We start from the raw sequence: 25,477 nt of genomic DNA, 5'->3' as shown, positions 1-25,477 counted from the left end.
AGGAATTGAATCTGCTCTCAGCGATTTTCCCTCTGCCAAATCAGCAACACCGACAGAGATTGCACTTGCAGGAAACTTGCACTTTTGTCTATTCGTCATCCAGTGTTTACGAAGTCTAAATATTGCTCAACCTAGACTATGAATGTGTAGCAAGAGATGAACACCACATGAAAAATGCATCAACAATGTTATAAAGCTTGCTCAAATTAGTGCACAGCGTACGCAAAAACCATGCAGAGATTGATAACACAAATTGATGCCTAATCGGGTAATCCTTGAAACCTGACCTTTCACAAAAAGAGCGCGGGCCAGCATGACTCCATTTAATGTACTCAAGTACGAATGGGGAGCTTGACCGACGTGTTAGCTCATCGATTTGCACTCGATAGAAATTGGCACTCATCTTTGAAGTGAGGCACGAACCTTCCACTTTCACATAAAAGGCTCCGCTTTAACAACAGACAAATTCGGAACTGTGCCTGAGAAAGGTCCACTGGTCTTGGGATTTTCAGCTGGTTTTTCAGTCAAAGTAACAAGATACGTATATTCTGGTGTTAAACTGACAGGATCAGAAATTGTCTCGTTACGTTCATGTTTGTTTTCAAAAAGATTCCTCAACTACTTTTAGAAAAAAAAGAAAACAGTCATTTGGTATTTAGGTAAGTAAATAGTAAAGCACCAGCTTAATGTTATCTTATTTTATTACGCGCTGTAATCTGTAAAATATTAGGTATTAACGTTATCGTTGCATACCGACAGAAAATCCGTTAATAACATTCATCTGTGGTCGATGTTCAATTGTTCAGGGTCAATTCTTTCCTTGAGCGGAAATAGTCAAATTGGAATATCAAGCGCGAATCCATCCAGCACACATCTTGTTTGACAAATATTGAAGTCATTAAAGGATACAAGACTTTTATATCCGGTCTAAAATGAGTGGTTAGGTTTTCATTATTTTGTGTAATAAAACGGGACTTAGCTAATAAGCAAATCTATAATATTTCATAAAGGACAGTTTAGAATATTGAATTCTAGTGTAAATAAGATATAGATTGGTTTTGCCTAGGCTTAATTCCAGTCCTACTGCGAAACTGTTTTATTTCATGAAGGATGAACCTTAGTGAACGTCCAGGGGGGAATATAGCTATAAAAGTGCGTGTATCTAGATATAAAAAAGTTTCTATATATACCCTGCAGCGTTCTATACATGGTACTGAATTATTGAAAGTATACTAGATTGTCTAAGAGAGAAAAGTCAAAAACTGATAAGATATAGTCATATATATGTTATACGTTTTGTGGAAAGAAAGTTTACCTCAGCTGTTTACAAGATAAACACTTAGAGAAGGAAATATTAGATTTAATAGAGCACTCCACTATACGATTGTTTTCGCAAAGAGTTTACGACATTTGTAAAAAAACGGCAAGAATCTCAAGGCGTTTATCCTTGATTTGAGATAAGATTAAAGAGCTATATATTTAGCAGCTGGCAAATACTTATCATTCTTAAATTGATACAATTATCGCGACAAACTATCGCTGAATTGGACACATTTGCAACGTATGACTTGTTTGGTATTTTTGTGTGCATCAATATAGGAAGAATATATAGTCTTCTTAAAATCTATAAAAAGAGTCCATTGGAACATGATATGAAAGAGCCGTGAAGATAGCAGGACAGTATAGCTCTAGAAGGGGGCTGCCAAAAGAAAAGGTGGAGAGGTCCAAATGAAATTTTCTGTTGTGGTATGTAAAACCAATGTCTTGTTCTGGGATTGATTAAAACACCTCAGGGCCAAAACAAAGTACTTGGTTATATGGAAACATTGAAAGTAAATCACTGTAAATGCATTTAGACAAAAGGTCCGATGTACATTTTTCATGCCAAGACTGATTTCATACAACTAGTGTAGCATTGAGCAGAGTCCCATTGCATCCCATGTGTACACTTGATTAGCTCTCATAATTAGGTCTAAAACTCTTATGTTGCTTATGTCTGAGGACCTCATTAGTAGCGTTTCAACTTTGGAATGCGTTTAAAAGAACAGAAAAAACCGCTGGTAGATGTGTGTGTCTGACCTGCTTCTAAGTTCAGACCTAGTTGGTGACGTTAGTAGCGTGAGAACCGTGCACTTGTTTAAAGCATGTGACCACTCAGTGATCTGATTTTTTGGTATACTTGTGGAACTACCACCAACTATCGCAGCATTGAGTATGCCGGCACGTTAAAGAGTTTCTACTGATTTGTATAAGCAATTGCTGGTAAATAATATTAACGTATAGATATGGCATTGTTTTTGAACATTTTGAAAAAAGTTTTCCGTTTCATGGTTTGTGACACATACTGAGTTTACAAAGAACAAGCTTGGGTAAATATTCCTATGATGAAAATTTGAATCAGGCATATATCCGACTTCCCTAGCTTATAGATAGTATTAATACTTTCATCCGAATTTGCTTGCACCAAAGAATGAAACGTTTGTTTGAAAACGTTTGGTTGAAAAGTTTTGTTTCAGTTGTTGTTAATGCTTGCAGACAAGACTAGATATACTTCTTATAGATTTAATATATAAGAAGTTATTCAAAGACAATGCAATGCTTGTTCCTGGTCATTCTGGATGTTTGCAGATACTGGTATAAACTGAAAATTGTATATGCATGCGGTCAAGAAACAAATATACGATTTTTTGCAATCTTGCTAAAATTAAGTGTTGCGAAGGCTATAGTGACAGGCTAATTGCCTAATTGATGCACTGCAATTTTAAATGTTTGGCAGCGTGTATAATCATAGATATCAACATCAATATCAATTTTACTCGCTGTATATACAGGTCGATTTATCATCATGATTAGTTGGCCAGCTATATTTGACTTAGGAATTTGATAGATCCATAACTTCAAACTCGTCGCTGAAAAGTATTGCTAATTTAGATTACATGCATGGAGCGTGGAATATACCGAATCCGAACTCGTTTCAGATAGTTATTCAAACCGCTGTATACAAACGGGCAACACATACCACCCTATTTCAACACGTTTAGAATAATACTTGTTAATGCGTCTTGGTCGAAAGCCAGTTGAGGTGTGATGATTTATGTCCAAGATACGAAAAATTTGTAGAATGTTAGCATTAGCTTTTGAATAAACTAAATTGAGAACATGTATGATTCAGGTTTGAACTGTGAGTGTCTCATATACTGTATATTGTTTCAGTTTTGGAATTCCAAGTATTAGCAACACATGGATGAATTCAATTTAAGCAAGATGCCGAGATTCCAAGACTTAATTATGAGCAGTAATTTTTTTTAATTTAATTATCAAACATAAACTAAACAACGACATGGAAAATAATGTTATATAGGCTACATGCATCGATCGTTATATAAACACACTTTTCACGAAAATCGTGTCTGAAATAATACATGTGCATGCCTTGAGAGCGATAAGTGGGGATAATAAAAATGATTTTGATAATAAAGCAATTATAAGAAGTTCCAAACTCTTTGACTATAATATTAGTTATTACTTTCTGATTTAATGAGTCAATTGTAAGGCGATGACTGACAGTCAAATTCGATTCCTTAAGTCCGCCGCACACGAGAGCTATTGAGCTGAGCTAACGACCTTGCGAGGCAGTTATAGCTCAGCCTGAAAACCATCCGCACCCGTGAGAAACTTGCCTCTCGAGGCGGCACGACGGTATAACTTGCTGAGCAACAACCATGCACCCGTGGTCGTTAGCTCAACATACGAAAACAAATTGTCCCATTGCATGCGTATAATAACTACGTTGGATTAGTAATTACTTAGTTGACCCATACAATTCCGCTGTTTATATCGACATTTTAAAGGCTCAATGGCTTTTAATGACTAAAAGTTTTATCCGGGCTACTGCATGAGTACAGTAGCTACGAAAAATGCTTCTCTGCATGTAAATGCTTCTCTGCGCGGCTACCAATCATAACTGCGACATCACGACTTCGTCTTGGGAAACATGCATTTAGACTCTTGAGAAACAAAATTCACTAATACCCTCGGAAGCACGCATTGAGGGTACAATATCTAACATACACCTGCAGGTTCACTTCCAACGTTCTACAGGGCGTCCCAAAAAAACTGACACTATTGAAATCACCTATAACAATGTAATTGTTAGAGTTTAAATGACTAAGCACTCTGTTGGAACCCACAAGTGTATAAATGTTTGCCATACGTATTTTTGTGCATGATGCAGTAAAATTTCCTTTGTCGACCTTTGTCAAAAAGCGTTTCGCACCGTTGTACTTTGGGCGCGCGTAATTTATTACAATAAACACACGTTGTTCCGCGGTCAGCTGTACCATTTTCTTTCGAAGCAATAACAAGGTTAATTTAAATTTAATCATATTCACAATTTCAAACTTTTCGTACTTAGCATTTTCTAAGTTACATTAGATCCCCACGACATTCAAATTTTAGCAATGAGTGATTTCAATAGTTTTCGTTTTTTTTGAGACACCCTGTATATAATTAAGCCAAACTTACCTGCTTTTCACCAGGAGGGGTGTACGAGGGGGGGAGGAGGTAGGGCGAATGTTACAAAAGCTATATTGTGCAACTTGTCTGCTTATCACTATCGTAGGTTACTTGATGCAACAATTATTTTCCAGATTTCCGAATAAAAATTTTATCCCGTATTCATTTAGAAATATGGAACAAAATGGCGTTAATATTTTGACAGTTAGTGGTTGTTTAATTTTTCAAGAAATATAGTCATGTAAAATATATATATACACACACCGCGTCTGTTTATATTACGGACTATACACCGCTTTCGCTTTGATGGATAGCATGCTTATTGCATTAGCCTTTAAAATTAAAGTTCATAGCCTGTAGGCTATATATAGGCTTATTAAGTCGGATTTAACAGATGTTTCATCTTATATAGTTTCTCAGTTCGACCGACTGGAGGGGGCAAACATTCTGTATTGCAGTTCCTAACATTGTTAGAAGGATATTTCATTAAAATTATCCTGACGTTAAATGAAACAGTGGCATTTCTAAACTCAAAAAACGTCGACTCAGCCTGTGACGATCGGTAATTTGATCCCATTATAAAACAAGATGGCGGGTAGCAGCTTTGGTTCGCAAATATTTCGAAAAAAAGCTTTCAATTTCTCTGAAAATAAAAGGTTAAAAAATTCAGTCGAAGGACTATACAGGTTATTTTTGATGCTATATCCCTTGAATTACTTTATTAATAATAGTAATAATAAACCCGCGGGTATCCTTAGTAGGTGGCCATTCAACAATCCTCCGCTCCTCAGAAATGTAGTGCACTGAAATGCACTCTTTTCAACTGGGACAACCCTGAAAACGAAATGGGTTGATGATGGGTGCTTCACCTTATTTCATACGAACCACGACATTGACGCTTCTCAAAATTAAAAATGCTGCTGCTTTGAGATAAAGACAAAGAATTACATCACTGTTAAATGTCGCTGTAAAACTCATCTGCTATATTTTTGTGTTAATCATTCTTGAGTCATTAACCGGTTGCCGTCACCAACCGTTCTAACCATGCGTTGTCATTTTCTCTCATACTCTTCATTTTCTATTTTTTGAAATGACGAATAAACAGTTATATATAGATGTGAACAAACGAGGTTAAATAATCTTCTTTTTTAAACCCGAGGGCATTGTTTCAAACGTCTGTGAAATGCACAAATTCAACTTGTCGAATCATGATAATATATGCAATTGAATCATGATAACATATCAGTTGAATCATTATAATATATGCAGTAATTACTAATTACTGCATGTCGTGATTCGTGACAGATCATATAGTTCATCGCAGATAATAAGTAGGGCTGTCGTAGCCAGTTAACGTAACACGTAAAACCAAACTGATAATTTAAGAGAATGGTATAATACTCACACAGATGATACAGATATACAACTGAAATCGTTCAGCTTTGATCTGTCATTCTACCGTTCACGTACGTTATCATTTCCTGGTGCAGAGCCCGTCATTCGAAACGCAATGTGAATACAGAAACTCCCTGATTCATATGGAACATATTTGACTCGTCAGTCTGACGACTGCCTGGAGCCTATCAGTGATCTTTATTCCTGCGGCGCCAGTTGCTATATTTGCAGTGTCTAATGCCTGGATTGCATGATTTCTACACGTGAAACGGCGGATGGCCGATTTTGTTTACACGCTCAAAAACATCTATTCATAGTTCTATCTGATTCAGTGGACTTGAAATAGTACATGTAATCTTTGACAGGCTGACAAGAGTAAGCCAGTGTAAGTGTGTCATGCGCAGAAGATACTACGTATAAAACACAAACAAAGACACACACGTGATTATTTGTTAAGGTTAATCTAGTAGTACGTCCAAAGGATCTTTTTCATCCATGGAAAAAGGAACACTACGTCTGCTTTTGCATAAATTAACTACAAACACAGCACCACCCCAGTTATTATATATAACACCTCGTCGTATGTACTATCGTACTAAGCTAATCTAATCTAGAACAACAAACTTATCTCTGCTACTGAGTGATTGTTTCCTAAATGATTGAACTGATAGGAAGCAGTTAGCTTCGCATCTGCTTTTTATCTTAATGATACGAACCTTATTTTGGCTTATAATCTATTTTCTAGAGTTGTCCAAAATTTCATATCCTTTTTACGTGTTTCCTCAGAGGAAGTCCGTATCGTAAGCTTATCGGTGAAAGATTAGACAATCTGTAGTAGAGTGAAGAGCAAAATTTGGATTGCATTCAAAAAAACAACTTGGATCTGACGCTGATAACAGTCGTGCAGTCCTAGAAAGGTAATAATACTTTAAGTGGAGGAAATTCTGAACTTTAGAAGTGGCAATTTTACCGTTCGAGCATTCCATTGACTACACATTCTTTCATTTAATAATTCTCTGTAACAAGATGCTTCGACAAGATGTCTCATTACACCAATTTTTTGTTGTTGCATCGCTCTCAGTTCACAAGGCAATTTTTTTAAATTTATTCACGTTCATCCTGCATGCCTAGCTCTAATTTTCTCTTCATGAAGGTCCGATATCGGTCATCTCTCCACCGTTACTGGAGCTAGAGAAACTCTAATTAGTTTAATTGTATGACACGTACTTGGTAGCCCACTTTCCGGCCCAGTTACATAAGTTGCAGACAATTAACAGCTTTGTAGTTTGCCATGACACAATCTTAGCATTATATGGAGTCAGTTCACACGAAATTTATCACCACTGATGAGGGGCAGTATATGGAGTTTTGTAAAAGGGGTCAGAGGGGGGGACAATGTTCCAACGAGATATGTCCAAAGTTGTAGGTATCCGATAAACGTAGTTGGACAATGTTATCGAATGATACTTCATACCGCGAAAGTGGAAAGCTATAAACTAAGGCTAGGCTCTCATATAAATTTACAATTCTAACGAACAGGAACAGCTGGAAAATTATTCATCAGTTGCAGTTACAGCAGTACAAAAATCATTTCCTGTGGACATCGATGAAATAAGTGTACCCACTCCCACCCCTCCCATTAAGCTCTAATAATTGTCATCAATTGATTAAAATATGCATGTGAATATACAGTGTTTAGTTTTAATTGCAATGAACCACGAGGTTGTCATCAGCAATTTGTTGATTGTTCTGTTCTTACTATATAACCCACAAGTTACACAAGTCACGAAAATAGTTAAACAGAGGGCCCCAAAAATGCACACACCTCCACACTCCCTGCAAGCGTGCTTGGAAATTTTTCGCTCAAGCACCCCGCAGTTACATCGTAACAGTTTAAATTACCAACTTTAAATGTTCCATTTATTTCTGGAGGTCATCACAATAATCATGCTTTTCTTATTGCTTCGGTGATACTGCAGAAGAAACTAGAAGGGGGTTACAAGGGAATATATGCAGTGCGCCACAAACAGGTGTAGAAAATACTCTGTTCTGCCCGAATTCCATACTGAATTAGGAATTTTTAATCAGTATACTTTGTCTTGTCTAATTATGTACTAATGAAGCAAATTCGACCACAAACATTTTTCGATGTTTTGCTGAAAACAAAATTAATGTCAAGTGTTATCACTGACCTTAGCAAACAAACTATTTAATCAGAACAGCTCATGATGTGTTTATAAGTGGCCATGTGAACTCACTCAGTATCGTTTATGTATGTCAGTCATTTAGACAGCTCATTTGTTCTAGGATAAACAAACCGAGATTACTGTTCGCATTGTCTGGGCTAGCATCAAAGCAAACTGTTTGCAAAAACGTTGGAAAACGGACGAAGAATCTGCTACATATCCTGGTGCGATTGGAGGTAGAATGTGGAGTTAATAAAACGCCTAGTTCGTGAGCCAGATTTACAAGGTACCCTTCATGAAATATTTTTGGTATTTCGATATCATTCATTGCCACTATCAGCGAATGTACCTCTCACCTTTTCGTTTCACCCGAAGCTCTATTCCTTCAACTCACCTATCAAACTAATTGCGCTCTCTTAAAGTTGCCAACGTGTGGGAGAGCGCATTCATTTCGATTGCTACAAAGAGTTATACTCCATGCACGATAATTAATTTAGGAAACCCCGTCGTGTTTTGTTCGACAAAATTTCACTGGAACATTTATTCCAAAAGTGATAAGTCAAGGAAAAGTTATGTTTTAATCGATAAATTAAGCTTTTTTGTGTAAAGGTGAAGCGTTAGATTTAATCAATGATTTTTTCCCTTTTTAAAACATCAAAAATCAGGGCTTACAGCCGTGAAAATGATATAGGTGGAATGGAAAAGTTTTGAATTCCAAATACAATCACGCCACGTTTTTGTTGCTTCGTATCTTGTCGAATTTAAAAGTACGTCCACGGATAATGATTATATTACGAGCAATAAGCATGTCTGGGTAGTCAAAGCTGGCAAAACCTTTTCATATTAATAAAGGCTGTTTATGTTGAATTACACTGACAGTACATTAGCGATGGCTTAGGGGCACGCCTTTTTTCGTAGAGAATATTTCTGAAATGTACAAACGCCGAATGTTCATCATGAAGGCTAAAAGCATATGTGTATAAACATTCTGATCAAAAATTTTATTTACAATCACCAAAATAATGGATTTTGGCAACCCAACAATAAGCGAATATGATCGATATCTTTCTGCATGGATCAATACGATTTAGCTGAAGTGACATGTAGTATGTAGTTAGTATGGTTAGTACGAAATGTACATATATGCATCATGCTTATTACGTTTATCAGAGTACTTTAATTGCCATTTGCAAGAATATTATATGTTAATTTTATTTCTTGCGTTTGGCACACGATTCTACAGGCATCTTGAGGTATTCAGTGCCGTAGTCGTAGAGAGACCAGATTGAAATTGAAATAGTTGCATTGTATGTCTGGCACAAAATGCGACCGCTAAAACAGGAAAATATGATTATGTGTCTTTGATTTGACAATGAATTTAAAATAAACTCGAAATATAAACGGAATTTTGCACCATGTGTGTTTAATCCGAATCTTGAGTTTGCAAATTGCAAGATATTTTTTCTGGTTTGATTCGTTCGACATATCATCAAATTGTCTGCTGGTAAAGGGCGATGATATGTCTGTGCCCACAATTGAAAGGCAGGCTGGCAAGCGTGGGTCAGGCTTCTTTTCCAGAATTTGGAAAAAGGTCTGCATAGATATTAATTCTTCTTTATGAATACTGGCTCGTTTGAATTGAAGCGCGTGAATATATTCTATACATTAATAACCTACTATATACCCAGGGTTAAAGTTTTAATTTTGAGGTTTTTTGCTGCTCGAATTAGCCTTAGTTTTTAACAATGATCGAATCATGATCACATGACTGTTCTGATGTAAAAATGCTTAAGAATTAAGGGCCAATCAGAACAATTTGCGAACACTTACGTGACAGGGGTTTGTTCGATCCATCATTGTTGCAAAAATCGAGAAAAGGAATGAAGCAACTAAAAGAATCAAAGTCTTCTATGGTATAAAAAGATCGCCATCTCACTTGAATCATATTTTCTTTGTATATTTGATAGAATATGACCATTAAGTCCCAAACACTAAAAATTAACATACCCTCATTGTTCAGCAAAACCGCCCACTACGAGATCAACACATGCAAAATCTTACATAATTTCCGCATGTTTTACCATCATGCATTCTAACTGAGCCACACCCTAAGAACGACAACTCAAGTATTTCAAATCTTCACTTCCCTTACTGAATGTCACCAGTATTATAGCGGTTGTACCCACGCAAAATACTATGCGAAAAAGGTGTAAACATTATGTAACATGGCACCGATATACACACCTGTCCACGGGCACGGTGCCACGGTGAAGCACTAACAGGCTTATAATTTATATACGAGCAGTAAACATGCTGAGTCTAGTATCTATTTACTACGGGGTGGCAATCAAATTTATATTCTTATAATAGCAACGGTAAAACAAAATTATAGAGCATAAGTATGTTGTATTGTTGATTTGAAAAAGGAACAGTAGAATTGGAAATAAATTCACCTTTTGTCAGTGCCTTAAAATTGTGTACCTATATGACTCTCCCAAGCCACAGGTCAATGCATGATGCAAGTATTTTTTGTACAAAAACGTTTTACTCAGGGGTGGATCCAGCACTAGTGCACTAATTTGCATGACACAAGAAAACTGCTGAGAATAGCAATTTTGTTTTGTAATGCAAATTAGTGCACTAGTGCTGGATCCACCCCTGGTTTTACTATAAATTCTAATTCGTGTTGCCATGCAAAGAATCTAAAATTGAAATCTTAATTGCCGTTCATATATCTTATTCTTTCTACCGTATAATATTCTGAACAAATACATAACAGATTAATATATCTCCATTTTCGTGGGGTTTTTTTCCGATGCGCTCTGTACAATAAAGGTAAATTTAGATAAAAGTATACAAAATCTGATGCAAGTGTAAAATCAGTTCAACGACAATTCTGCTTGTAAATATAATGTTCTGCCGCCGCATTTGAGCATATATATAGCTGCATGGCGGTTCCTTTTGTCTTTAGCATAATTAAATTACCTGATCAAAAAATATATAAAAAAAACCCTCGTTAGCATCTGCGCTAAATGCTGTGAAGGCAAAAGGAGTTCATTTCTCAGGTTGTTTACCACACAATAACTCTAAATAAAATTGAAAACTGGAAATCAATTCATGCGTGCAGTATGCATTGTTCCACATGTGAAATAAGTAAGATATTGCTTTATCGGAATGCCTCGAGCAAGATCGCTTTATTTTAGATCTATTTGAAAGGGTTTTTCTATAGATTGATCTAGTGTATGTCACTATAGATAAGGTCGAACTGTGAACAAAGAATTTTCTTTTAATGTACCGTTTCGTAAAATCCGATAGTTGATGGGCCGGTTCTCTACAACTGATATGATTGTAACGATTCCTTTGTATGCAAGAATCACAATATAGATCAATAAAGATTAAATAGAACTAAAACAGGGCATTCAGCGTACACAGGACTAATTGAATATTCCACCAATCTCACAGCAGACTTTACTTATGCTACATGATGTTAATCTTGTTGTTTTCAACTTGCCTGTCTACGGAAAATTAATTATTTTCATACTCCTCTCAAGTGGGCAAAATTCAGAGGAAATGAAGCGCTTATCAAGATGCAACTTTAATTAAAAACAGCAAAAGAATAGAGTCTAAAAAGGCTATCGTTAAAGGCTATCGTAAATAACACTTACACTTATTTAATCACGACAACCAATGCGGTGACTGTTCATGCCCACAGGTTTCTTTAAGTCAGATGGGAGGTCAAGACGTCATGTTAATATTTCTCGTGCCAAATGGAGTTCACGGTTGCGTGGGTTTGTATCGTTTTTATACACATTCACATTTTAGGGCCCTGTATATGCATGAAAATGTATAGCATATCCGTGGAATTGAGTTATCTATATTAAAAACAGATGACCATATATATGGTACATTTTTAATTGGTTAACTTATATATATATGCATGCTCGCATGTCCCCAATTAGGCCTATTTGCTCAGGCCACCCGCTGAAATTTAATTGAGAAAAGAGCTGTTTGCATGTATATATATAGTTATAGTTGTTTATATAGTTATGCGCGTTTTCCATGCAACACGTAAAATGCGTGCATTCTTATAATCTTTCTAAATTTAAAAATAAGACAGCAAATGCATTTATATATATATATATATATATATATATATATATTATATCAAATCCTAAAAAATACTATATTGTGTCGGCTTATTCACATGGTTATTATACGGAACGATGCGTTCATATACTTCACATACATTTTGCTATAGGAGTTCTGAGATATATCATGCATGGCCTGAAAATTTCTCTTATTACTTTTCATTACCAGGAATTTGTGATTTGAATATATACTAATTTGCATTTAACTTTCAACAATAATGCTTTAATATCTTTTACTATATGAAATACATATAGCAAAAGTATAACATCTAAAATTGCCGTTGTCTTTGATAATGCCAAGCCGTTTCGCAACGTTTTGATGATCGAAGGTGTTTCTACGTTCCGCCAACTGACTATGTTCGCGTATATGGTTGAACTGCCATTAAGAGACTGATAATATTTTTTAAAATGACTGCAGAAAAAACGTATAAGGAAAATTTATTTCAAGTACGAAAGACAATATCTTTAACAAAATTTCTTGGTATATTATACGTCAATTCATCAACAATCCAAATCGAAATGTTCGTATGAATGTGAGCGATTTTATATAAGTTCGTTGAGAGAACACGGCCAAAATTTTGAGCAATCTATTTTTAAATTTGACCGGACTGCAGAAATACCCAAGGTAAAAGATTCGGTTACCAAGAAGTTTCTAAACAGCTGTTCTCATATAGAGGTCGGCAAACAGTGCTACAAGTCTGTCTGTTTGTACTGACGTTACGACGTTTCAATTTATTTTAAAGTAAAACTCGAAGGTCATTTATATACAGGGTGTCCCAAAAACCCCAAAACCATTGAAATCACGAATAACAATGTATAATAGCTGTAGTTTGAATTCCTAACAACCCTGTTGGGACCCACAAGTGTATAAATATTTCACATAAACATTTTTATGAATGATGGTAAAATTTATCCGCAAATGATTTTTATTATAACAATATTACATTTATATGATATGACACTACAAATATGGACAACAATATTTAAATTTACAACTCAAGCACAATGACCTTCGACAAGTCCTTCTTGTCAAGCAAATGAAGCATTTTATAAGTTGCGTAAATCCCCATAAGGAAAAAATGGATATATGTAGATATAATAAATATGTATATTAATATGTATAAATATATATGATATAATATGTAATAATATATATAATATAATATGTAATAATATATATAAGTAATCAGTCAGACCCTTTGAACCTCTAGAATTTAATCCAATCCAATTGATTTACTCTTTATATATACCATTGATTTTAACCGCTATTTAGCTAACAAGTATTTATTATTTAACTTTTTAGTGTATGTAATATTGGAAAGATAGGAAAGTTCTTGTTAATATACATTAAAAAAAATTTAAAGTTATAAATTAAGATAGATTTATCTAGCTACATAAACTCGGAAAATATAGATTTGCCTCTCAATCCTCGATATAACTTTATATTCACACGAAATTTCGTGTGGAAATTAGTTGTAACACTTAAGGGAGGCTGAAGGTCAGATATAGAGCCTCATTCTCGTATTATAGCTTATTTCGACATATATTTGTCAAAATGGAAAAGTCTTTTTCATGCATGTGTTGAAGGAGGATGCATGCAGATATGCATTTAGCTTGTGAGCGTAAACTTGAAATCCATCTCATTTGAGGTGGTTCTAAATTTAAACCGATAGAAATGTGCGTATAATTACCGAAAGGCTATATTTTAGCATACAAGACTATGAGGGATGATCTTTAAAGCGGGAAACCTGCACAGCCCGCAAGTGATGTGACAAAAATGTTTCAGTATTCATTGATTTACAATGATTAAAAGGGTGAACTTTACTTTGCATATTAACTTGGAGATCATTAAAAATTTTTACTATTTACATAAAATGAATGTCTAGTGGCTCTCAGGCATATCAACGATGCTTCTAAAGGCATTTGATTGCTTGTTTCTGTCGAAGTTCCTATAAAAGACAAATCATGACTATATATGAAACTGTAATGATTCAAAAAAGGCTTGGGAAAGCGAAACGTCGATAAAATAAATGGAAACACTCTTCACACGAGGCGGAGACATATTACATTGTTATAACATGCAAATGTCAAGTTGGCCTTGATGACGAGTAGAAAAGCTACCGAGGTCTAAATTAATCCGCAAATGTTTAAAAATAAACGACTTATCGAGTTATCAAGCGCGTCTATCACGGCCGTTAATCTCGTTGTGTAAATATGCGCGTTAAAGCTTCAGGCGAATTTCCATTTTCTGACAGCGCATATAATAATTATCTTTAATTAAAGAATTAAACTTGCTAAAGACGATCTAAAAATTATCCGACTTAAATCTTTGAAAAATGATTATTTAATTCTATCTGTACCACCCTCTGGATTTGAATTTAAATCATCAAGTAACTGGACTATAGCTACATTTTATGAGAATACAGATTAAAAAGGTTTGTTTTATACAGCCTTCCTTGCCATATAACATTTTCAAGGTATTCTAATTCATTTAAGACTTTCAACCACATATATAGAGCACTTGTATGGCAATTATAATGAAATCATGTTTTCCTAATTATTTTCTGTAATCTGCTAATCTTATACACATTTGCGACTTGGTGTTTTTCTTTATTAAAATCGTCTAGCATATTCAATGCCTGTCGTTGTCAAACTTGGTATAGACCTAGTGGGCGTTATATAAACGTTGCGCAACAGTGCAACTGTTTAATTGAATTGTCATAAGAAGTTAGTTAAGTCTGTTAAATCTTTCAATCAGTTGGTCTATAAGTCCTTTTGCGTTTGGAACTATATCACATTCAAAGTATTGGGGCGTATGAGATCATGACTGAATATCGGTGAGTTATTATTGAGAATTATATTAATTGTGTGTACATCAAGAGTTGTACACAGAATAGGCTGAATATCTTGCGGTTGGACAATTGGGATTCGATATGTGACTCCGGTTGTCGAACAGCAAAACCTAATTCGTCTGTAGTGTACGTCTTGTATCAGATATGAGGAGAATTCTGCTGACTGCTTGAATGACAGTCAAATATCGCATGTATACGTATTTTCTCATAAGATAAAACAATGTACCTATAGCCGGTGCTTCTGGATCAATATGGTGCATGAAATATTCGGGGGGAAAAATGAATTGATTTTTGTGCACTTCTTGTACCATAATGCCTTAATGGCAGTCGACCTCGAGAGCATGCAGTTAAGGCTTTTTCAACCTGGCCATTGAGGCATGTCATGGCGTGTGTGTGATGCAGTGCTGTCTTGTGCAAGCTCGTGCTTTAATTCGCACGTGCACCTCTAAGCTTCGCGATTGTGGCTTTGAGAAATGACTGTTGCAATGCCGGTAATGTGTATAACAGACATGCATGAGTTTCTAAAATATATAATTGTTATGTCCAATTGTTCACTTATACCCTAAGAGCATTGGTGTTCGCGGTGAACGGTTTGGAATTGGGTGTAACTGTTACTCTTTTGGTTTAATTCTTTGTGGCAAATATTTTAGCCTTTCTTGGTGAAAAATTTGGCCATAAATGTTTCATCCATCCTTATAAGTAAAGCAGGTGGGGGAAATGTAACAATAGGCGCACTGGTAGGAATTTACCCAATAATGGCTGCAGCCATTCCAGTGCGTTGCTTGATAGTTAAATAGGAAAAAAGCCTTTGTGAAGATTAACCTTATAAATAGACGCAGCTCCAATCCACACTTCTATTAAATTTTAAGATGTCTTGAAAACTTCAGTCCTACGGTTTTTGATTGTTGGAGCCTAACTTGAACTTTCATTGGATGGCTGCCTGAATAATTACACATAGTCTGATAGGGCCTTATAGCGAATTTATTGGATTTAAAAGTGGTACGACATTTCCTTTCAGAATAAGATATACTATTTTTCAGCATCAAATTTCAGTCTGGGTGTGGGTTTCACTGATCAGACTGTCGTGATCAACTGTTTTGGGCGTTTTGAAAGGACCTAAAAATGTTCGTTTGCCTCTTAAGATAAAGCGTACACAGCAATGTCTCTCTTCAGTTTGTGAATATATTATTTACAGTAGCCGGCAACGCTACCGGTGGCGTAATTAAGTCGTAATTAGATCTGTAATGTTGCATTTTCGAACCTGCTTCTGCAAATGACGATAAAAAAGATGAATATAAAAATTCATTCAGTGTATCGAATTTCCGTATGTCTACCGAAGTCAGTCTACTCAAAATCAGTCTTTGTTGGATCTATATAAGCGCCTCCTCCCGGCTTATGACATATTTCCAATTATGAACCGCAGGTGCGCGAACTTCAGCAATTCTAGTATATAATAGACCGAGACAATCATATTCAGGAGTTTTCTTGAAAAGGCTTATCCTGTCTCGTTTTTTCATACTTCATGCATTTGAAGCATGTAGCTCATTGAAATAGAGCTCAATGTTCGGCTTAAAATAAGAAAAAATATTTCGATTGCAACGTTATTAGGACATCCAAACGTTATACTCGCATGTATATCGAAAAGTTCACGTGCTAGATACCTATCATGCTATTTTATTCAACTTTTACTAATTTTGGCCCGATTTCCATCAAAGCACGTGGGCGTCAGGGCCGAACCTAGACGCGATAATTGTGGTGTGTGTATATTCATTTATTCGTCTTCTGCTCGTTGGTTTGCTTTGAAAACGATTGTTTTCACAGAATTTGAAAATGAAAATGGTATAAATATAGCACACTGGATAAACACACCCCAACTAAGTGTCTAGGTTCGGCCTTGACGCGATGGGCGTGAATCCAAGCATCAGTGAAATCTTACAACGGAAACTTTATTGGTCCTTTTGAAAACCTCAACTTATGTCAATGCACATGTAAAAAAATCATACAGGAAACTAAATTCTGCATGTCATTTCAACCTAATAGGCATATATACGTACTCCGTATACACGCGTTTAAAAAACGTGTGAAAAGCAGTCTCACAACACAATGTATCCCCGATATAGTTGGAAAATAAACACCTGCGTGTGTTCGTTAATTACACGACGTGTGATTTTCATCTGTTATGTCGCAATATTTGAAGTACAAAAATTTGCAGAACGAAACATCATAGGCTAAAGACAAATTAAATTTTCTTTTAGAACATATTTGTATTCATACTCATTAGCCCAAACACCATTTACGGTAACAAATTACTGTCGATCTATTTGTATGGGTGTATAAATCTTGTTTTTCTTGCCTATCAACTGTTTGTATAGTTTTGTTTAGGTTATTTTTATAAATTAATTATTGTCAGAAAGGTTTACCTGTCGAACACGGCAATATCTTCGGCATATCGCCGGCAAGGACAAAAAGTGCAATAATATCTTCATTTGTTTGCAGAGGCGAATTTTGTTATAGAGCAAGTTGATTGACCTCGTAAGTAGTAAAGCAAAGCCCATTTCCACCAGGTGAATTTATTCGCGCGACGCAAAGCGGAATCTGAAATCAGGTGACGTGATTGGTATGCGAAAAAGTAAGAACGCTTTCTTCTTTTTATCAATGCGAGCGAATAAATTCAGCCATTGGAAACAGGCTTGACGTTCACACCTTAGTTTACAAAAATCAACACTTATATATACTGACACCCAGTCTAGTCCAGATATTTGAGGCAAATTTATTAACCATTTTTTAATAAAAATGATATGAATGCACCCAAAGGTCGCTGGTAGGCAATTACTTAGTTTTATCATTTTATAGTCCAGTATGTCTGTTAATATTATGCATGCATGTATCACACAGAAAAAGGTTTCATTCGAAAAGTATGATGAATTGAATTGGAGGTAATTTATACAGTAATAATATGAGATGTTTTCTATGGGAATCAGGCTTAACTAAGACTTAACTATACTATTTGTGGTTTATATTCCACAAAATTATATAATATGGACATACAAAATATATATATCAGTATGGCAATGACATGCAGTCTGGGAGATCCAATATGCACTGACATGCAGTCTGGGAGATTACTAATGGCAGGCTTTCCTTGGATAAAGTTCCTCGTATATCGTCGTAATCCATTTGCAGCAATTAGATCATTTGCAGCATATTTGCAGCATTCTATAGGTTTTCACATCTCGGATTGCGCATAACAACGTGTTACAACAACGTATTACGACATGATAATTACATCTATTTGCGACTTTAAAAAGCAGCCTAATGACTACTCAAATCTTTTGTGTATCTGAAGTTATTTTTCCCCCGTAATTGTCAACAATATGTCGGCGTCTGTTTTAAGATGTCGCTGATATATGGAAACCAGTCTTACTCTACAGGGTGTCCCATAAAAACCTGAAGACTGTTGAAAACTAATTTATTGTTGGAATTTGAATGCAGCGGGACTCTCTTGAACCACAACAAGCGAATATGGAACCAGGGTTTGCATAATCACGATTGAATCAAATTTTATGGCAAGTAATTATTTCATCGGCAAAGTCATCATTTCAAACCGATCACAAACAAAGAAAACTGCTACGCTTTGGGTAAGGTTGAAATATTAGTTAACAAGCACAACTCAACGAAAACGAACGCCGATTATTCACTGAGTTGTGTGTTAATAATCGATAAGAATTACATGCTTGTTTCACAAAGCAATGTTGCGATACCTACAAACGCACATGAATACGATCAAAATCGTATCGAGTATTGTCAAAGACAAATCAACCCAGGTTGTCTATCATACAAATATACTTGTATGTTATTTCGGTTTTATTTGTTGACCTATACATGCATCTGCACACGAAAGCATAAATGCGAAAACCATGGCCACATTCCTATCTCCTATCGCGTTTACAACAAAATCTCATTTTAAAAGCAACATATCGTCAGTAAAGCGTTATAATAATAACTCCTTCTGTCACCTTTCTGCAAGGGGCACTGGTTCGTCTAGCAAGTTCGTCTAACAATATTTGTCAATCGTCGATTACTATAGAACAACAATAAGTCAATATATAATTATTAATTTGAAGGAACCATTGACGGCGTATAAATCAGAATTTCACAAGTTAACGGACCGAAAACTTTCCATTCGTATCATTTGCCGAAGCGTAGAACAAAACAAAGTTTCTGAAGGTTAAGTGTTAATGCCGTTTTACAGCTATATAATAGCTTTACCAGAAGAAAATTCACAATGTTTCCACTAAAATCTAGACTGTCTTTAACAGGGACATAATTAGAACGATAATTGGGGGGTGTCTATTGTGTAAGTTATAATTGCATTTCCAAAAGAAATCCTTCGGGCAGAACTGAATATTTATATGATCGGTATATGAATAAACAACCCTCCAATTATCGCATCGTTCCAGCTACGGCTGCATGTCTATGTTAATTATAACTCTTTCACCCATTTTCCTGGTTTGAACTTTCAAATTATTTCTTTTAATTTATTATTAAAACCTCCATGCCCACATAAATATATTTTATGGGAATTTTAAATAGTCAATCTGTCCCTTGTACATTGAAAACAAAGTTGATTTTCAGTATGGGAAATTCAGAGATTATCTTGTGAGTCTATGTATACAGGGCGTATTGTCAGTAAAATTTGAACAATTTTGATTTTTGAAATCTAATATTCATATATTGTTTGCGAGTTCTTCGATGCATCCTCAGCAGAGTAGCCTCCCTGGAGACTTTTACCCGCAATGCTGATATTTTCGTGTTAATATAACCTGTGTCGTGAAAACAATATAGATTTTCAAAGAAATGGATAGAGAAAGAAATTTTCATAACGGGACTAAAACTGTCTAAAAGAGTGGCTACGTGATCCTGTTGCAATCTTTCAAGAAATAAAATAAAAAAGCAGCCTCTAATATTATATATGTTGAGTTTTGTTTTTATAAATTGAAAACTCAGTGTGTGCTATTCAGAATCGAATAGAAGGTTTCATATTTTGTAAACACCAATCACATTATCAGTGAAATGAATTTTTATAATTACAGAGGAAAATACAACCTTCGGCGTAAGGGCTGAATTCGAATATAGATACAGCTGTCGCGTTTTTTCCACCTTTGTCAGTCAGAAGGTTTATATCCACTAAAATGATTAATTGTAGTAACACAAAATGAGGAGATGCGCATAGCAATATGTTCTCTGAGTGATTTTACTGTAGTTTTGAGAACAGCTAAATGATTTTAAGGGGAAAAGTATTACGCAAGTATTCTTAAATGTACTATAAAAACGCGACTGTATAGAAATCGTTCTCAACAGCAGTAGGTTAATTTCTAAAAATTTCTAGGAAGGTCGGATACTGAATAGAAGACAGACCTGTTGACACATGGTTAAATGCTGTCTACTCTGTGCGTTTTTAATTCATAAATGTTTTGTTGAGATAACATCCTTTCTTCGTAGATGATTAATTAGAAACATACAGGCAATGGAAACTAGACCATCAACTTTCGTCATTTATCAGATTAACGAAGACATATAGATATAGTATTCCGACTGATTCGACGTTTTGAAATTTTTTTCACAGACAATCAAAATCTTAGAAATCTAATCGTCATCCATCCGTCATGCAACTTCTTGAACTTTAACCTGTTCTTCTACATAACCTTTTTTACGCATCAGTTTTCTTGAGATCAGCATTCTGCGTGAAATTTAGTAAACCTTATCACAGACAGAGCAGAAGCACTATTTACGAGAAACAATGCTTAACTTAAAAGACAAAAACATACGATCCCCCTTCGAATGTACCAGTGATAAGAGAGGTTACTAGAAATTTATGTGGGTTGGAAGGAAAGAAACTCAGTCCAAAAGCAGCCTTGAATATTTGAAGTAGTGTGGATAGCCCCGTTACAAAACTGACTCCATTTTCTTACCAGACTCATAATTTTCACGATGACGTCAACACCGGCGAACCAATCAGCAACGATCCCTGCACGCACTGGTCAACAGGCGCATTCACAGGAAGGAACAATCGGTTCTGTTGTCGCCATGTGCTTCGTAATAACATTAACAATAGTCGGAAACACTGGGATTATCGTGATATTCCGAGTTTTCAAACGAGTTCGAAAGATAGTCACAAATCATTTTCTTATAAACTTGGCAATAAGCGATCTAATTGTTGCCCTAATCACGATGCCCTTCTGGATCGCTTATGAGATCGATCGTTGGCATAGTATACATCAGTGGATAGATACTGTGACTCTGGAGCGAATGTGGACCTTTGTTGATATAAGTAAGTACTCAAATTAGCTGTACTGTACTGTGCTGTGCTGTGAGGTATTTCCTTCTTCCCTCTACTGTGCTGTATTGTATTACCCTGTATTGTACTGTATTGTATTGCCCTGAACTGTGCTGTATTATACTGCACTGTACTGCACTGCACTGCACTGCACTGCGCTGCGCTGCGCTGCGCTGCGCTGCGCTGCGCTGCGCTGCGCTGCGCTGCGCTGCGCTGCGTTGCGCTGCGCTGCGCTGCGCTGCGCTGCGCTGCGCTGCGCTGCGCTGCGCTGCGCTGCGCTGCGCTGCGCTGCGCTGCGCTGCGCTGTGCTGTGCTGTGCTGTGCTGTGCTGTGCTGTGCTGTGCTGTGCTGTGCTGTGCTGTGCTGTGCTGTGCTGTTCGGTGCTGTGCTGTGATTTGCTGTGCTGTGCTGTGCTGTGCTTGGTCACGTTTTATTGCCCTGCATTACTACTATTGGATACCATTTAATTATTTAATGACGCTAAATAATGAAGCTAACTTTTTGTTATGACGTATAGCTTGCGAGGCATCATCCATCGCGAATTTGGCTGTTATAAGCATTGACCGGTTGTATTCTGTGAGTAACCCGTTCAAACATCACTCAACAGTGACCCCATCTATTGCTCATCGCCTTATATTTGCTGTATGGGGCTACGCTATAGCGGTTGCCTCGGTCTATTTATTGGAAACCAAATGGAAGACGGCCATTATTTCTACTTTTGGTTTCATTGTTCCTCTTACCATCATGGTCGTGTGCTACTTCAAAATCATCATCGTTGTAAGGTACATTTCAAACATACTCATGTGAATAGTATTTTTAGGTACATAGAAACAATAGACGTGGAATCGGGAATGCGCGCAGGTACATCTCTATAGACACGAGAGTAAAAAAAAATGGCGAATGGCAAAACACGCCCGGTAAAAATGTTAAAAACATAATTTGTCATAACTTTACCTTCGAATAATCGGCGGGCAATTTCATAGTTTTCATTTGATGATGATGGTTCATATGCTCTCATCCGGTTGGTTTGAAAGAAAATATCACCTAAATCCATAGATCTAGACATCAACACATCATTAGTGCCGTCTATAATGGAGCACTAATGAGAAATAGTGAATTACCGGTAAACTTCAACAATGTTTACTTCAACAATGTATTTTGAGGCCTTATCATCTTTTTATAATGCGAACAACACTGTATTTTAATACTCCATTTTCCGCCTGTAAGTTTTTTTCCAAAAGAAAACAAGATAAACTAAAACAAGATAAAAACTCATACAAACGTGTGAAAAACAGGCCTTACGGTCTGCAGATTTTTAGGCATGTATGCTTTTTATTCAAATTTAAAAATTTTTGCTTCTCCGCTAGGTCATGTCGCAAGCGTTGGTCACAGAACCCTGATGCCAATAAAAACTATTTTGGCTGCATAGTTAACGAGTACAAGACCGCAAAGAGCCTGTCGGTTGTCATGGTTGTATTCGTCATGTGTTGGATGCCGTTTTTTGTCTTCTCGTTCCTTTATACGTACTGCCTGGTAAGTGTGTTTCACATACAGCGCGCTATGCACATGCAGTTACAAAGCATATGAATGGCGGGTGTACATCCTCGTTCCCAGGTTTTCCCAGACCATCCTGAGAACGAAAATGGGCGGTATATCGTTTTCAGGATTGTAATAATTTTATATTCTTTTACAGACGTGTCTTCCTTGGTTATACGCCAGACCCGCTATTCCAGCAATCACAAAATGGCTACACTACCTGAATTCTGCCTTAAATCCTATCCTTTATACGATGTTTAATCCGTCGTATCGCGTCATATTCCGTCGTCTCGTTTCGGTTTGTCTTCGAAAAGAATACCAGTGCACCAGCTACGAGGCCTGGTATCTAGGTTCCAGACGTGTGTCAACAAACAGTCAGCGTTCCTTAAACAACCGAAGTTCGTATAGAAATTCGTACAGTTCGGTTCATCGACCCTCGTGCGGCTCCGTGACGCCGACAAAGAACGAACGCTCCGAGATCATCACACGAGAACCCACCGAAGTAAACGACGAGGTAATTATGGGTCATCGGTATAGACTCTTTCCATAATTAGGTCACAGCATTATCGTTATAAATTTACTCTCACGAGCCACGTGCAAAGATACAAAACATCGTTCTTTAACACATGCATGAAAAAGAATTTTTAATTCTTACAAATAAATGTGGAAATAAGCCGTAACAGGCCATGACCGGGAGCCTCGTTTTCGACTTATGGATTATTTCCATACTTATTTGTGAGAATCTTTGCATGTATGCATGAGCCCGTGAGAGTAAAACTTGAAATCAATCTCATTTAAGGTATAGTATTCAATTTCAAAACGATATGTTTTGACGCGTGACTAACAAAAGGGTCTGTTTCATCTGCTCGAACAGATTTCAGTATTTCAATTTAATATAATTTGTATTTTCACCGAAATTACCGAAAGGAAACACTTCCAGTTGATATTGCATGTGGATCTGTGGTACCAGCTAGTTACTACTTTTCAGAAATATTTTTTTTTCTTATTTTTTATTGTGAATTGCGTTTTGATGACAGAACGTAATATACAGTCAAAAATATATCTAATCGTGTGCAATAGTGCTCCGACGTCATTACAAATTGTTTCTTGTGCCTCCTTCGTTAATTCTACTCTAGCTCTTTATTTAAGTTGACATAATGATATTCCAGGTTTTCTTTGATTTCTATTTTGAACTCTGTGTTGAGTGATGTAGTTTGAGCGTAGCGCATGCTTAGTGCATTTCGTGTGTTGCGACAAAAGACTATTTCACAACGGGTCGAATTTTCTAAATTTATACGTGCGAGTTTCTTCTTACAATACATAATATCGAGTGGTAATTGGTTGTTGTGGTAAGATGTTCAAGAAGCTTCTAAGCATTCGTGACTATTCACTCTTTTGCATCCGTCTGAAGACGAAAACTATATACTAAAAGGTTTAGTTTAGTGCGAACAAAAAACTAGTGCCAAAATTTTTGAAATTAACTCATCTATTATAATATTAACAGGTTTTCGTGGACGGTGCGACAAACGAAGGAGCAGCAACAGAAGAGACGGGATTGAAAATTTCGAAAGGATTTCCAAACAGGCTAGCAGTCCGAACATCTGTGAATAAGACCAGAGTATCGTTTACAGACAGCGATACAGTTGTGTAATAACGTGACACGGACGCATTATTATTAAATTTGAACCGCAATTCTAGATGATGGCCTAGGAAAGAACATGCACGAGAACTGCATGCATTAATTTGAGATACGAATTGTCGAATATCAGGACAAAATTAGCGAAGAGTTTCACCGCTCACGACATAGAGGGTCTAACAACACTTACTAGTCCAAAGCGGGGATAAACAGAACAAGAGGGAAGTGCACCCCTAAATTTTAAATTCTAGGAGTTTACCATTGTTGCATTGGTATATAGTTTTTCACGTCCACAGTCAGGAAAGAATGTAGAAATGTAGAAATAATCATGGACTAGGTTTTCTTGCATGTAAACAACTTTAATCGCGAGAGGAAAATCTTCTCTACGAGAGGAAATATTCTAGAAAAAAAAATTCTCGACAGAATGGGCTCTGGCACTAGAATGTAATATTTATTGTGGTTATTTCCACAAGAGACTTTAGACATTAGAAGTCGCGAAAGGATATGCTCAGAGAACGAGGGAAGATTAATCTTTTGAATAATAATATCATATTGGCTAAAATGTAACCAAGCTTACTCCCGAAAAGTGTGCTTCACTGGTGTGCTTAGTATTCGATAGCGCTTTAGTTTGTACATTTTTTTTCAGTTGCAAATATTATTCATGGGAATAAAAATTTAATTATTTGACAAATATTTCTGGCTACTTTTTGACAACTTATGATTCAAAGAAAAGTATTTCTGAAGACTTGTACAATACGAACAGTATGGGGACTGTGCATGTAGAAATTTTTCTCGTGGAGACTTGTGGAAGTACCTATACGATGTGTAAAATGTGCGTTGTGGTGACCGATGTATATATGAATACGTCATAC

General features: G+C 36.2%; 1 protein-coding gene across 2 annotated transcripts; it reads left to right on the top strand.

The window, feature by feature from the left end:
• Positions 1 to 630: 630 nt before the first annotated feature.
• LOC114521102 (tyramine/octopamine receptor-like) lies at positions 631 to 25,173 on the top strand. Of its 2 annotated transcripts, XM_028541517.1 has the most exons (8): positions 631 to 659; positions 6,656 to 6,827; positions 8,218 to 8,382; positions 21,072 to 21,427; positions 21,951 to 22,215; positions 22,801 to 22,966; positions 23,127 to 23,483; positions 24,474 to 25,173. In XM_028541517.1, the coding sequence occupies exons 4-8, from the start codon at positions 21,088 to 21,090 to the stop codon at positions 24,618 to 24,620; spliced, it is 1,275 nt and encodes a 424-aa protein (XP_028397318.1). In that variant the 5' UTR covers positions 631 to 659; positions 6,656 to 6,827; positions 8,218 to 8,382; positions 21,072 to 21,087; the 3' UTR covers positions 24,621 to 25,173. The 2 variants fall into 2 exon arrangements, with proteins under 2 accessions (XP_028397318.1, XP_028397319.1); XM_028541518.1 differs by lacking the exons at positions 631 to 659; positions 6,656 to 6,827; positions 8,218 to 8,382 and adding an exon at positions 18,688 to 18,734.
• The last annotated feature ends 304 nt before the right edge of the window (positions 25,174 to 25,477 follow it).

This window comes from Dendronephthya gigantea, unplaced genomic scaffold (genome assembly GCF_004324835.1).
Source record: "Dendronephthya gigantea isolate DGI-Jeju-01 unplaced genomic scaffold, DenGig_1.0 000019F, whole genome shotgun sequence".
Classification (NCBI taxonomy): domain Eukaryota; kingdom Metazoa; phylum Cnidaria; class Anthozoa; order Malacalcyonacea; family Nephtheidae; genus Dendronephthya; species Dendronephthya gigantea.
The sequence above is the reverse complement of the archived record's forward strand: the minus strand, read 5'-3'. Positions and strand labels throughout refer to the sequence as shown.

Bases quoted from the DNA above. Each gene is read 5' to 3' on its own strand.
- LOC114521102 (XM_028541517.1), top strand. From the start codon at position 21,088: ATGACGTCAACACCGGCGAACCAATCAGCAACGATCCCTGCACGCACT. The intron at 21,428-21,950 runs GTAAGTACTCAA...TATGACGTATAG, and splicing joins GTGGACCTTTGTTGATATAA to CTTGCGAGGCATCATCCATC. The intron at 22,967-23,126 runs GTAAGTGTGTTT...ATTCTTTTACAG, and splicing joins TCCTTTATACGTACTGCCTG to ACGTGTCTTCCTTGGTTATA.